The sequence below is a fragment of the Rhinichthys klamathensis genome, unplaced genomic scaffold (genome assembly GCF_029890125.1).
Source record: "Rhinichthys klamathensis goyatoka isolate OS25496 unplaced genomic scaffold, OSU_Roscu_1.1 h1tg000013l_1, whole genome shotgun sequence".
Classification (NCBI taxonomy): domain Eukaryota; kingdom Metazoa; phylum Chordata; class Actinopteri; order Cypriniformes; family Leuciscidae; genus Rhinichthys; species Rhinichthys klamathensis.
This window is the reverse complement of record NW_026606565.1, coordinates 91,307-105,722: the sequence shown is the minus strand read 5'-3', so window position 1 is coordinate 105,722 and position 14,416 is coordinate 91,307. Positions and strand designations below refer to the sequence as shown.

General features: G+C 35.5%; 3 protein-coding genes across 3 annotated transcripts; 1 reads left to right on the top strand and 2 right to left on the bottom strand.

The window, feature by feature from the left end:
• Positions 1 to 392: 392 nt before the first annotated feature.
• rcvrn2 (recoverin 2) lies at positions 393 to 3,978 on the bottom strand. Its single transcript, XM_056270688.1, has 3 exons — positions 3,325 to 3,978; positions 801 to 912; positions 393 to 529 (listed from the first exon to the last, which is right to left on the bottom strand). The coding sequence occupies exons 1-3, from the start codon at positions 3,703 to 3,705 to the stop codon at positions 444 to 446; spliced, it is 579 nt and encodes a 192-aa protein (XP_056126663.1). The 5' UTR covers positions 3,706 to 3,978; the 3' UTR covers positions 393 to 443.
• Positions 3,979 to 9,892: 5,914 nt separating this feature from the next.
• On the top strand, positions 9,893 to 12,106 carry LOC130104202 (transmembrane protein 100-like). Its single transcript, XM_056270676.1, has 2 exons — positions 9,893 to 10,159; positions 11,055 to 12,106. The coding sequence occupies exon 2, from the start codon at positions 11,241 to 11,243 to the stop codon at positions 11,673 to 11,675; it is 435 nt and encodes a 144-aa protein (XP_056126651.1). The 5' UTR covers positions 9,893 to 10,159; positions 11,055 to 11,240; the 3' UTR covers positions 11,676 to 12,106.
• A 1,017-nt stretch (positions 12,107 to 13,123) lies between these two features.
• si:dkey-85k15.4 (uncharacterized protein LOC100004563 homolog) lies at positions 13,124 to 14,268 on the bottom strand. Its single transcript, XM_056270340.1, has 2 exons — positions 13,744 to 14,268; positions 13,124 to 13,644 (listed from the first exon to the last, which is right to left on the bottom strand). Exons 1-2 carry the CDS (start codon positions 14,222 to 14,224, stop codon positions 13,133 to 13,135), a joined length of 993 nt encoding a protein of 330 aa, XP_056126315.1. The 5' UTR covers positions 14,225 to 14,268; the 3' UTR covers positions 13,124 to 13,132.
• Positions 14,269 to 14,416: the final 148 nt, after the last annotated feature.

The window sequence follows — 14,416 nt, the reverse complement described above, 5'->3', positions numbered from 1 at the left end:
AATTTTTTTTCCCTTTTTTTCTTTTCTTTTTTTTTAGTTGACTGATCTTGCTCTCATTTAATTTTATAAAGAAAAAAAAGATTGCTTACAGCTCAAGGGTATCATTATAATTTCATCTGTCAGAAAGTCTACGTTTTTCACACAGTTCAACACATTATGTTCCCAGCAGTGACACTTTACTATCAGTTTACAATCTTTAATAATAATCACTTTAACCTATCCTCACTCCATCTATCATGACTCGCTCCAAATATATTGCAGTTAATGGGCTTTCAGATATTGACAAAATTATTTCACACTAATGCAAGAAACAGACAGATGTGCCCAGATTAAAGGGGTAAAAGTTAAAAACAAACAAAATGAAAAAGAAAAGGGAGGGGGAGGGAGCAAAAAAGGAAACCACATGACAATAAAAATACAGTGTTATTGTTCTCGTTTTATTGTTACTTTTTGGGCTCATATTGAATAAGGTGGATAGCGTCTTCATTGTCAAGAATACCTTGAATAAACTCGCCCTCAGCCAATCGCTCTGGGGAAAAAAAGAGAAAGAGAGGTTGAGAACCCTCAATGTTACTGGACAATATCACATAGCTTTTAACAGCAGCCTTTTGACATTACCATGGTACCATCTACTATCATGAAAATGTATATTCAAGTAACGGACTTGAAACTTTTACTATGTATCCAAGGATGGCAGATATTTGATAATAATACATCTATTGTATTATTTTAAAAGAAATATACAAACAGTTAAACAGTTAGCCTATTTAAAAACTAAAATATAAAAACAAAGATATTACCATTTTCTTTTTTATTGAAGTACGACCACAGTTTGTCTGCTCTCTTCTCAGCAGTGTTCGCGTCTGCTGGAAGATCCTCTTGGGCCTCTTTAGGGATCAGCTTAAAGATAGCCTGAAGATCAACAAGATGGAAGAAAAGTGAAGTTGAGAAGGGAGGAGAAATAACAGACTAATGCTCATGCTCTGTTGAATACTTGTAACACTTTATTTCGATAGTCCACTTTAAACATTCTACCTAAAGTAACTTTGCAAATATCAACTACCAGTCATTAGAGTAAGACTGTCTGTTTAATATCCGCTAACATTTTATTATGATGCTCCCCTAACAGACTTTCTACTGACTATAAGTAACTTTGCAAGTACATGTCAACTCATTCTACTAACCCTTAACCTAACAGTCTACGAATACTCTAATGAGAGTTAGTTGCCATGTAGTTGGAAATGAATGACAGTTTGTTGACATGTAGTTGCAAAGTTACTTAGTAGAATGTCCAATGTGGAAATATAGCCTAGTGTAACCTGAATAATGTCTAAAACCTCTCTCTTTCATTAATTGCTCACTTAAATTTAACTGATATTAATATATATATATATATATATATAATAAAATTTGTTGCGGTCATTTTTATAATATATATAATCGGTTTGCCTTTTATTAGACAGGATAATATAGATAATTATTATTTTATAATATTATTAATAATAGTCTAGCCACCATTTCCCAATCTCATAGCATTTTCTCCCCAACACATCAAAAGTAAACAACTTAAATCTCAATACAGGCAATGTAATGTTTTATTAGATTATTCATTTTCAGACAGTGAAAACCACAGGGAGTGTCAAACGATTGACCATCTGCTCTTCTGATGATGCTTGTCTGGAGGTAATCATCATAGATTAGGCCCACTAATGCCAAGGGTCATCAACATAGACTTTAGTTTTGCCTGACCACAGCTGACCTGGATCTGAGTGGTTCAGTGATCTGAGGAGATGTTTATCTCTGACACATAAGACACGTAAGAATAATACAGATTAGATGCAGTACCAAAGCTCCTGCCAAAACCACTCGCTGGCCTCAACAAGCTCAGTCTTTAATTGGCTACTCTTTGGCATTCAGTCACTGGCATGATGACAGAGACATTTACACTTATAAACCACCAAACCAATGATCACAAAGCCTGAGTATGAGGTCAATGCTTATCTGACACTAGCTGTGTGAGAATAACCATTTTAATATACATCCACAAATGCCTTAATGCCATAAACAATGCCTTAATACATCAAAAAGGTAAGTATCTCCTGTCCAATAGTATCCATATTGCATCTTAAGTTTTCGTGGTGGTGTACTCTCTTCCAATGCTTCAATTTATATTACTGTACCCATCTCCGTGACTCTTTTCTTGCTTTTTTTCTTCTTCTCATGTTTTTCCTTCTGGGCATGTAATATGCGATTTATGTTCCCACTGTTTACTGTGACTTCTATGACCCACTGATCCAGCGTCTTTCAAAAAAAAAAAAAATCCCTCACACTGTAATCCCCCCAGCCACCTGTCTGTCTACCTCCGAAAAGGCCTCTGTGTGCATTTATTGTTCAAGCTAAACCATTTATCAGATGGATTATTCTGGGATCGGCCAATTCCATTAGCCATGCTCCGAGGCACTGCTTATTAAGTCAAAGTTACAGGATAAGACTTATTTTTTAATGAGGCCTTGTGTTTTGTTTGTGTTCAGTACATTGCTGACAAAACAAAACTTAGAATGAGAATAGAGAGAATATTTAAAGTCTGGGTCATTGATCAGGAGACAGGTTAGAATGCATTAGAACTATATTGGGGCAGGGGCAAGTTGTCACACAGGGGGAAGTGGTCTGTATTAAGACTGCATAGGGAGGTATTTATAAGGATTTGAGTCTAATGTTTTTCAAGATGGTTTCAAACATCTTAAATCAGAATAATTTTGTCCTCTAAAATGTTAATATTATAATTTGTAATAAGTGAAAACTAAAACCCCACTGGGATACATTCAGAAAAGAGTCAGCTATTATGAAAACAGAGTTTAACTGAAAAGTTGAACTTTTTTCAGGACAAATATTTATTATAAATGACTGGTTGGGGTAAGTTGGCACGTTTTCATCTTAGCATGTTGTCACTTCTTTAAGTGTTATACATTGAATTTTTTTATAACATTGTTCCTATACATTCTTTTGTAATTCTTTCATTTAATAATTGTTTTACTGAAATGATAGGCTTTTTAATGGCAGGTTCCATTATGACAACTTGCCCCTGTGTGACAACATACCCTGCATATTGGGGCATGTTTTCACAAAGGTCCATTTGTTCCTGGGGAACAAGGGTGAAATGTTCAATAATATGTGATACTCTGAGAAATTGCAGTAAAAAAGTGTGACAACTAGCCCCAGTCTCCCTACAAAAATACACTCACTCATTTATGCTATGATTTTGAAGGGAAGCCACACAACAGTGCCACAAACGTTTCATATTTGTGAAGATAACATTTGACCTACCTGGCAGATTTCTCTCACTTCTGACTTGGTGATGTAGCCGTTCTTGTCAACATCGAAGAGTGAAAAGGCCCACTCCAGCTTCCGCTCCGTCTTTCCAGTTGATGTCATATGTAGAGCGATGATGTATTCCTTGAAATCCAATGTTCCATCATCATTCGTGTCAAAGGAGCGGAAGACATGCGTGGCATATGATGCGGCGTCACTTTCTGGGAAAAAACGTTCGTAGATCTTTTTAAATTCATCTGGTGTGATACGGCCAGACGGACACTGCTTCTGGAAGTTCTCGTACCACTGTGCCAGTTCATCCTCTGAGAATTTGGTGGTGAGTTTGAGATCCTCCAGGATCTCTTTGGACATAGCACTGCTTTTGGCATTCCCCATTTTTGGCAGCTGGTGGAGGGCACAGGCAGGGGTTCAGGAAATGTTGTTTGTCAGGTCCTCCTTTCCCAATTAGAGAAACACTCTACTTTGAAGCTGCTCTTGTTGAGATGTTCTCAGAGAATCTATTTTTTTGTTGGGGGCCTGTAATTAATGTCCCCAAAATCCTGGTGCTCAGTTCTCCTTTGAAAATGATGGATTTATAGATGTTACTCCAAAGAGTTAGCAGAGAAAGAACAACGTCCGTTGTAATGCAGCTCTCAAATGTACAGGGAAGAATGATGACGGTGGCTGCTGATGGGTGGGTGAGTGGGTGAGTGAGTGAGTGAGTGAGTGAGTGAGGGTGGGGCAGGTGAACTTAGGCTGTTACCTTTGAATGCAGGTTTAAGTCGCTAAAGAGGGATTTGACATGGCTTAGCCTCTGAGCCCCAAATCAACAGCTCGGGACTATCCCCTTCCATTACAGTAATAACCCTGAATACAATCAAAACAACATCTCATATCTATCTATCTATCTATCTATCTATCTATCTATCTATCTATCTATCTATCTATCTATCTATCTATCTATCTATCTATCTATCTATCTATCTATCTATCTATCTATCTATCTATCTATCTATCTATCTATCTATCTATCTATCTATCTATCTATCTATCTATTGTTTGTCAGTGTAAATGAGTTATGGGCCAGTTGACAAAACTGTCACTTGCCTTACTAGGCAAATACTACATCTTAAGCTTGTTGATGATACGCATGTTATGTCACCCAAAATAAACATTTAGTTTGTGTGACGTATCAAGCATTATTTTGAATTCTGCTCATTTAAATATGTCACAATTTTACAGTTTTTCTCAGTCACATTTGCACATCAGTTAATTCAGTTCTCAAAACAATTAGTACAAACTGCAAAACTTAGTTGATAACCTGCAAAAGCGTGTCACTTGCTCAAAATGGATAGCTCATTCCTCAAAAGCAAGTATTCATGTCAATGAAAGTGTCAGTGTCATCAAGATGAAAAGGCCTGTCACCATTGTTTATGAACAAGATAGTCAAATGGCTTTGTCATGTTTTCCTTATGTCAGTTTACTCTGTAAATGTTTTCCAATGCAAAAAAGTCAGATCTTGGTGACACTACCTGAAAATGCTCAAGACAGCACTATACTATTTGCACAGCCATTTGAAAACAGTAAAGTTACACATTACTGTATTTAGTGAGGTAACTGAGTACAAGACACTGAATATGTATGTTTCACGTTTTTACTGCATATGCTCTTTGCAATTCTAATTTGTTCACAGCATTGTGCAAAAGAAAAAATACACCCTTATTTACAACAAACATGAACTCACTTTGGGTAGAGCTGTGCACAACTGTAAACAATATTGCAGTACATCTTGGAACTGAACATACAACATACATAGTACTGTAAATCATTCATGCACATCCCTTCTCATAAGTGAAAGCTGAGGTTCACCTGAGAGAAATTGTTCAATTTAGGATAAAACATTTTTTTTTTAAAGATAAATAAGATTTTAAAATTTTTAAAAAATTTGCTTGACCGATTTTGACAACTAGTTCAACATTTTTGTATATGATGACTCAAGCAATGAAATGAGGACTATTAGTTTTATATGGAATGACTATTCAGCATTCACAAGTAGGCTATAGTTAATTTTGACTGACATGACATAAGCAAATGATAATGTTATAAAACAGCAGAGAGTTGGATGAAAGCAATTGATGCATGTCCAAAAGCATTTGCAATTTGTTGGAAGGAATGAGAAACTGCTACTATGATGTGCACAAATGACTAAATGTTGTGGAGGTTGAACTAACTGTTGTGCAAATGTAAATAGTGATGTAAGAAATGCACCAAAGCAACTGAGAAAAACGGTAACATTATCTAGCTAACTTACATTTTTATTTAACATGTTGAAATTGCAAAACTGGCTTGAAATCAAGAAACCTTTGCACAAATCATCAGTAAGGTTTCACACCTTATACAGGTGTGTTTATGAATTTATACATTGCATTGTAGTTTTCGATTTATTTATGCATCATACTGATTAAAAATGGCAGGAAATAAATATGTGATATAGCATATAGTAGTAATTTTGGTTTTCTTTTAATCAACCTTGCAGGGAAACTCCAGAGATCCTTTATTTACAATAAGTGAAGAACTTTCTAGGTGAGCGACATATTTTGTTTGGATCACAGCTGACTGATATCAAGAAATACTATAAGGAAATTGTATAGAAAATATATGGACAATATAAACAAATTCACACAAAAAAGTAAATGTTTATTATTGTGAAAAATCATTTCACCAGCAAAAGTGCAGAGGTAAAGTCAATAACAATGAGTCCTGAATATACAGTCATGTCCTCAACTGACAGTCTTAGTCATCGTAAGAGACATCTGAGACATCTGAGCACTTTGGCACAGAAAGCAGCATCCAGACAACCAAGCTGACCTTTTGTGACCTTAAAAATAAGGCCTTGTTGTAGATATACTTATCTTCCTTAACTTAACAATGTTGTTTCTTACAAAACTGTTTCAGTAGCAGCACCTGCTATAGGTTCTATGGCTTTTTAAAAAATCAGCTTTATCTGTTTTATTTGAAGAAGCATTTACGAACTGTCAACGCTTTCACTGAGCGTGAATCCAGTGACAGCAGCTTTTGCTGATGTCAGTATCAAGTTCATTGAGGTTAAGTCGAAACACGTCTGGTCTGGGTTTTCTAATTTATGTATTATGCATCTTTTTTAGTTCGGCTTCAAACTCATAAGCAACATGACTTTATCCTGCTCACTGATTGTATGTTGCCCATGGTGTCCTTTGACACTTGCACATAAACTGTTGTTACTCCAATAAATTCATGAGGTCATGTTTGGTTTAGTGACTAATGGCTGTTTTAGTAGCAGCTGTGTTTAGGTTCATTTGTAAATATCATTAGATTGTTGAACATGTGACTGCACGGCTCCCTTAATTCTGTTGGGTCTGGCAGTAAAGAAATACTGGCAGTATTTTAGCTGCGTGTAGCAGACATTTACTTCTCTCTGGGCTTTAGTGACACACCTCTTCCATAGTAATATTATCGGCCACATTGCTTTTTCATTGATTAGCAGATTCTGTCACAGTAATCTATAAATCGCTCGTGTGGGAACTGTTATAAGATGCCTACAGAGTGACATGCTATTGCATTTGTGTAACGTACTGTATTGCAATAAATGTGAAAAGACGGATGCGACAGCTTGAGCTCTACTACAACAACTCTTCCTCTTCGCATAGACTCACCCAATTTGTTGCGTGTTTTCAGGGGCAAGGTTTATGTACATTTTAGGGTTTGTGATGTCACTAACCCGGGAGGAAGCTCGTAGTAGTTGTTTGTTGTAGTCCTTAAAAAGCGATTTCTGTAAAAAAAAAAAAATCTACCTTTGCTTTGACCTTTGAGCGTTGTAACTTTGCAGATGTTGTTTATGCTCAAACAGCAACATTACACGCTAACTAAAGTTAGAAAAGTGAAACCAAAATCAACCACCCATTTAAAGCAAACATGAAATGAAAATGGATAATTCTTATTTTTTATTGAATATTTATATAAATTAGACATAAACAATACATTAAAAAAAAAAACCCAACAGTCAAAATTACATTTTTAGGCATAAAATTGTGTTACTCACCAAACAGCTAGTGATTTTTTGACTCTTCACATATTTATAGTTTTTCTCAATCGCTTTGGCACATTTTTCTAAACAGTCTTAACATTCTCTAAACTGTAAGGGCAATTGTCAAAATGTTCGCTGGAACATCAGAACTCCATTGCATGTCTGAAAAATGTAGTATAACTCACCCAAAACTCAGTGTCCAATGAGATTGCGGCTGCACGTCTCTGACCTTTGGCCAGATTGAACCCAACCTCGTCCTCAAAAACTAGAATGTGGGTTGTTTCATGTCCTTCTAACTCCATTATTCTCTACAAAGTAAAACAGAAACAATATAAAGTTCATTTTACATAGCTTATTCTAGACAGTTTAGAAAATTTTTTCTCTTCTAATGGGTATCTAAAACTTTTAAGAAATATATACAGGCATCTTAAGTACAGTAAAACTCACTGGACAATGTACTAGTGCACACCGATGGTTTACCTGGACATACTACCACAGCTCCTTTACTCTTTTACCATTCCTCTCATATGGCACCTTAAATAGTTGTTTCATAGTCATTTGATGTCTTTTCAAAACTCTTGTCTATAGTGGAAATGCTGACAGAATTTATATTTGCAAAGACATTATTGTCATATATGTCACACTTTGGAGCCGGATGGAATTGTTGGCAATGACCATGTTGGAAATTTCTTGTTCTTGCTGATGGCTAAATACTGCTGCTCTGCCACCAACATGAGGTTGTTGTGCGGATATACTGTATGTAGAATGTACAAATAGACTTGCATTTACCTTTACAATATTGATGTGTATAAAAAATGCTGTAATAAAACTAAGGTCCTCCATGTTCAAAAATGGTAGTGATCGTGTTGTAGGCAAACTCCATATATATGCTTCCAAACTTGATTGGTTGATTGTGATTCCTATTTTATTGCAATGGCAGGTCATTTACCAATTTAGCAGACATTACAAGCATACCATGTCAGATATTTATGGAAAATACATGCATGTCTGTCAGATTTGGACAACTGAATGGATCATTTTGCATGTGATGGCTTACATGATGAAAGAATATTTAGAAGTTGTGGAGAGTTTGACAGTTTCATTGAGAATCAACTCATCAGTTTTGATCAACAAGCATGTGCATTTAGTTATTGTGCAAATTGTAGACAATTGTACTTTTGCACACAGGTGCCAAAACACTCGCAATTTCCTTAAATCAATAAGAACTTCAAATCTGATGTCAACAAGAAACTAATTGTTCAGAGATCTGAACTTAGGCCTAAATCATTAAAAACTGTAATAAAAAAATGCCCCAAAAATGCCGTTGTCATGTAAATGAACGGCCCAAACGCATAAAAAGTTTTCCGTTTTTAGTTGAATACGGTGTCTTGTAAACGGCCCCAGTCTATTCACAAGTATCTAAACTGTTTACAGCGCTGACAGGACAAAAAAGGGAACCTTTCACATTTCGTCTGTATTTCCCCCCCTGTGCCTATAAATTTCCCCTCATCAGGTCACACATTTAAATCTTAGGCTCCATTTGAAACTTTCCAAAACATTCTCTTGATACAGGTCTGCCCTGCCTTTAATCACCCTGGATTTATTTAACTCCCTCGGAAACACCAGACATACCTAACCGTTCCTTCTTTTAGCACAGGGATTTTCTCTGTGCTATTCCGGGAATTTCAAGAGCACATTTATTGGATTACTTGTCAGAGCTAATTACAATGTGCTCACATTGACAGCAAATTACAAGGATTGCTGGGACTAGATATTTAGCCTATAGTTGTTGTGGATGTTATGTGAGTGTGGTTTCATGTCACCGTAGTGAGTCTAAACAAATTGCAAATGACAACATAATAAACAATCTATCAAAAATACTTGGTGCCCTTTCCTGAAGGCGCACAGCACCAAACAGGCTGACTCGTCAGTCATTTGAAACAACAATTGTGCCACAAGATTTGGAAGGAAACACCCTCTTATGCAAGTGTTTACCGACATCAAGGTGTTTTCAAATGTTTAATGAACATCTTATGCCTTTGGGTGTTCAACGGGTCAACTTGGGCTTTGAATTAGTATAGATCTTTAGGAATACCTAAACAAGAACAGATGTCACTGATAAACAAATTCAGTGTTTCTTTAATGAAAAGACTCAAACCCAACTGGCTTAAGATATTTCTTGAGCTTGGAAATGATTATGAGATATCTGAGAGGTAAATCAACTAAATTAATTTCTTGCTTGCAAAGAATGAGGCACGTAGACAGGATAACGATTGAAATGTCAAAAGGGCAGGGGAAATTACTTTCAAAAGAAAAACCTAACTTTCTGCCTAGAAAACAATACCTCTTTTAAAAATGCAGCCGGTTCTTAAGCAAAGGCAGGAGTGAGGGTGGGAGCAGAGGAAGGGAGGGAGTCTTAGATAAATACAAGTTAATGGGTCATAATGATGTCTAATGACAGACACCGCTTTCCTTCGGGACACAAAGGGCGATGGAAACAAACAAATGATAAGGAAAATAAAAACAACAGGTCACCGGCTCTGTGGTGGGTGCAGGCTGGTCTGCAAGATACACTATGAGAATGGTCGTAGCGCACTGCACTCGCATTTAACATGTTCTTGCCTGAGAGAAAACATGTCCTTGGAGAAAATTTTTTACACTGGTGAATTTTAGGAAAAAGACTGGATTAACAATATTTTAAAATAAATATTTTTACTTGTGAAGGAATTTTTTTTCATGTTTTGAAATACAAATATATTGGTGTGACTCTTTACATACAAGGAAAAGGTGAGATGTGTATACATTTGTCTAATTACATATTTATGCATTTGATATGTTTGTATTCAATCAACATATCTATTTATAACATTTTAATTTTAAGGTACAGTTTTGGGGTCGGTAAGTTGTTTAAAAATGTTTTTGAAAGAAGTCTCTTATACTCAACAAGGCTGCATTTTTTTTTGGATAGAAAATACAGTAAAAACAGTAATATTGTGAAATATTATTACAATTTAAAATAATTGTTTCCTATTTGAATATACTTTAAAGTGTAATTTATTCCTGTGATGGCAAAGCTGAATTTTCAACGTCATTACTTCATGGTGTAACATGATCCTTCAGAAATCATTCGAATTTGATGATTTGCTGCTCAAGAAACATTTCCAATTATTATCAAGTTGTGCTGCTTCATATTTTTGTTAAAATCATGATTTTTTTTCATGATTCTTTGATGAATAGAAAGTTCAAAAGAGCTACATTTATTTTAAACAAAAAGCTTTTGTAACATTATAAATGCCATTACTGTAACTTTTGATCAATTTAATGCTCCCTTGCTGAATAAAAGCATTCGTTTCATTAAGAAAAAAAAATGACTGAGCCCAAACTTATGATTGAGTACTTTATATGACACTTAATGATCTTTTTTTTAACTAGCCAAGATACTGATAGATAATACAAATTTTGACCATTAACAGAACAACATAAGTGTAATTCTAACAATGAGAGCTAAAAAAAACAATCATTATTTCTAAAATTTATATGGTCTACATTTTCATACGTGGATATTGATTCACTTAATAGTAGTCTTTCTATAATTTATAACTTTATTTGTTATCATCCCAATGTCATTTTCTATGCATAGGCTATTATGCTGATGTATATTGTGCTTTTGTATCATTTATAGTGAGTATAGAAATGACTGACACAACCCTGTGAGGAAAGATGAGAATGACAACGACAGAAGAAGCACAGCCTGGGTGGACAACTGCTTCCTAAAATATTTATTGTGTTAAAATCATCAATATAAAATCATACATCAACAGAAGAGGCAGGCAACTTCGGAAAGATATTACTTTTGTGGAGCACATTAATGATGGCGACATCCGAGGATCTTTCAGCCCAGCCTAACCCATCCCAAACTGTGAAATATGATCCAAAGTCTCAAACTGTAACGTTACCAAATGGGTTGGTTTCTGTGTCCGGTGTCACGGTGGTGACGGGGGGAGCGGAGCTGTCCTGTGGCACCTGTATGTTGGCCTTTGGGGTTTGGGGCACTCTGGTTGGTTTGAGTATTGTGTCATTGGGTTTATGGGACCATCTGGAGTACAAGAACAGTGGTCCGTCACACCTTCTGGCTCTTGGATTGGTACTGCTGCTCACCAGTGTGAGTCTGGTAGCCGTGATCTTTGTCCTCCGTTTCTTAATGAAAAAGAGAAGAATGATGGCCAGACGAGAGAGGGCAGAAGCAAATTTAGTGTTGGTTAATGATTATGCAGAGGTTGTTTTAAAAAGAGTCACAGTGTAAAAGTGCAGTGAAGGGAAAATTAGCAGTTTTGCTCTCTTTGAATGAGTCAGACTCCCTGCTGCTTCATCCTTCTTTTTCTCCGTCACTGTTTGCTTAATCGTGTAGGAATGTCACAGGAAATTCATTGGGTTCACTGCTACAGGAAACACTTGGCTATTTCCTGTGTGATTTCAGAACGCTCAAGGGACATTTGCTTCTGCATTCGTGTGTATTTATTAAAAACAGTTTATTTACCACTCTTCAAAGGACTTTTAGACTTAAATGTTTTATTTAAGTTGGAATGAATATTATCCCAAAGCTTTTAAACTTTTAAACTTAATCCCATAAATCAATTTTTGTACTTATTTTGATAAATCAATATACATAAACTACATTATCTTCATTGCCATGTGCTGTCAATGAAATGACAACATGTCCAAATACATCACATCTGCCTAGTTTAGTATATATATATATATATATATATATATATATATATATATATATAGTATGGTGTATACACAATTGTTTGATTGAGCTTGTGTGATTGAGAAAACCCACTGCCTTTCTACATATGCATGCATTGTTTTGTGCAAACATAATGTAGGCCTATGTGTTAAGTCATTTTTCAATGTTTTTCTGAAAGCTAGCAAGGTGGATTTTATAAACGATGATCCACTACAAAAGAAGCATTACAGATTTTTTTCAAGCCTGTTGTTAAGTGTTATTTTGTTTAACATTGCTATTCTTACTATTAATACATTTACTTTATACCATGTGCTATTTTAAATGAATTGTAAATAAAATTAATTAATTGTGATGGTTGACTTCCTTGGCAAATGGTTGAACAGACTTCAAATACTTTTTTTGTTGTTGCTCTAAAGTATCATTAGGGAGGCAAATTTACAGTAACTGAAAAACTTGTAACTGCATGTTAAAACCTCATGTTTGAAATTTTACAAATGAATTGTTCAGTGTAAAAACGGTAATATCTGTCTCCATCTGCTGGTCACTTTATTATTCTACGCAGTGATTTACTTAATACTGTAAAATGTTATACTGCCTCTTATAAAAAAAAACATATTTACTTGAAATAATCAAGTTATTTTTCTTTTTTAAATCATGATGATGATATAATATGTATTATTGCAGTAGTGGTGATAAATTATTATTGTTAGCCTATATTATATAATAGTATTATCATTAATGTTTTAGCACTAATGAGAATATGAACAGAGGCATATGTTACATAAATATGTTATACAATGTAGAAAAAACATTAATCAAAGAAAGCTAATTATGCTAAAATATATTTTAATCATGCACAGCTTTGCACTGACGTTAGCAAGTTTTCTCATTTTCATGTTCAAATGAGACACCTGTGAGTAATCGTTTGAAGAAAAAAATGAGAAGCTGTAAAAACAAAGCAAAAGATGATCTATTTGTTTGCAAGCAGACGAAGCTCAACTTTCAGATGATCAGTAATAGCTGTCATATTCAGAATGTTTGGGTGAGTTGCATAAAGCTAGCAGTCCTCCGACATTCTCCCTCAAAGCATTTATGAAGCCTGGTACACCCTGCCTATAAAGGAGCCGGTTCTCTGCAACATTTCCTGTTGCCTTCATCACATCTTCCATGCACTTTATCACAGGCTCCCAGAGGATGAAACGTTGAGTTTGCTTCTCCAATACAGTGACTCTTCCACTAAGAACACTCAGAAGGGTCACAGCTTTCCTGACTACATGCTGAAAATCAGCTGTGACCTCTAGATGCTGCTTCACCTCTTCAATCTCCCTCTGAATTTTATTCAGCACTTTATCAGTCTCTATAATCTCATTCTGTATGGTAGAGATCCTGGATTGGTAATTTGACACCTTTATGCTGTTGTCATTCACTTGGGACTCATTTTTTTTTAGCTCATCTTCAGCATCGCGGATAGCCTTTGAGGCATCCACAGATAAACCTGCTCCTGTAGCTATCATTATTGGCCCTAAAGGAAAGCAAGAAATCATATCAGCCACAAATACTGGTTAGTTGTACTCATTAGGATGATAATATAAAGAGAAGTGAATCAGAGAGGATTTCTCACCAGCAATCCATCCTAGAACTGGTATTATAGTCACTACTGCCCCTGCAATTGCTACACCTTCACCTGTGTTCTTCCTACCAGTCTCTCTATTTATTTCATCTTTTCTTAAATCTACAATTTTTTTTGCCTGCTCCAAAGCTGCATTAGAATACTTTAATGATTCTTCTGCAGATTTCTTCTCGATGTGTAATTTATCCATGGCCATGCGTTTTTCTTTTTTCCGTTGCTCAACATTTTTTTTTTCTTTAGTAAGTTGCTCCATGCGTCCATCCAAACATCCCAGTTCTCCTTTAATCATTGTCTCTGATGTTTTCAGGCACTGCTCAGCATGCTCAATATGTTTCCTGATTTGTTTGTAATTGGAGCATGTGCCAGTGTTGGGATCTACATGTGCATCCAAGAGGGACTTGCAGATGTTGCAGATAGAGACAATTCCCTCATTTAGAGGCCCAGAAACTGCCTCCATTGCCTGCAAATCCATTACACTGCAAGTTTGAAGATATGGAAAGAGAAAAATATTTTGACACCTTGAATGGCATTTACAATGGAAATATTTGTCATTATTAATTTACTTCATATCAATAATGGATCATTCACTTGTAATGCAACACTTTTTGAAGAGATAAGAAATTTAAAAAGCTTACCGTCTCATTTCGACTGTCATACTGAAACA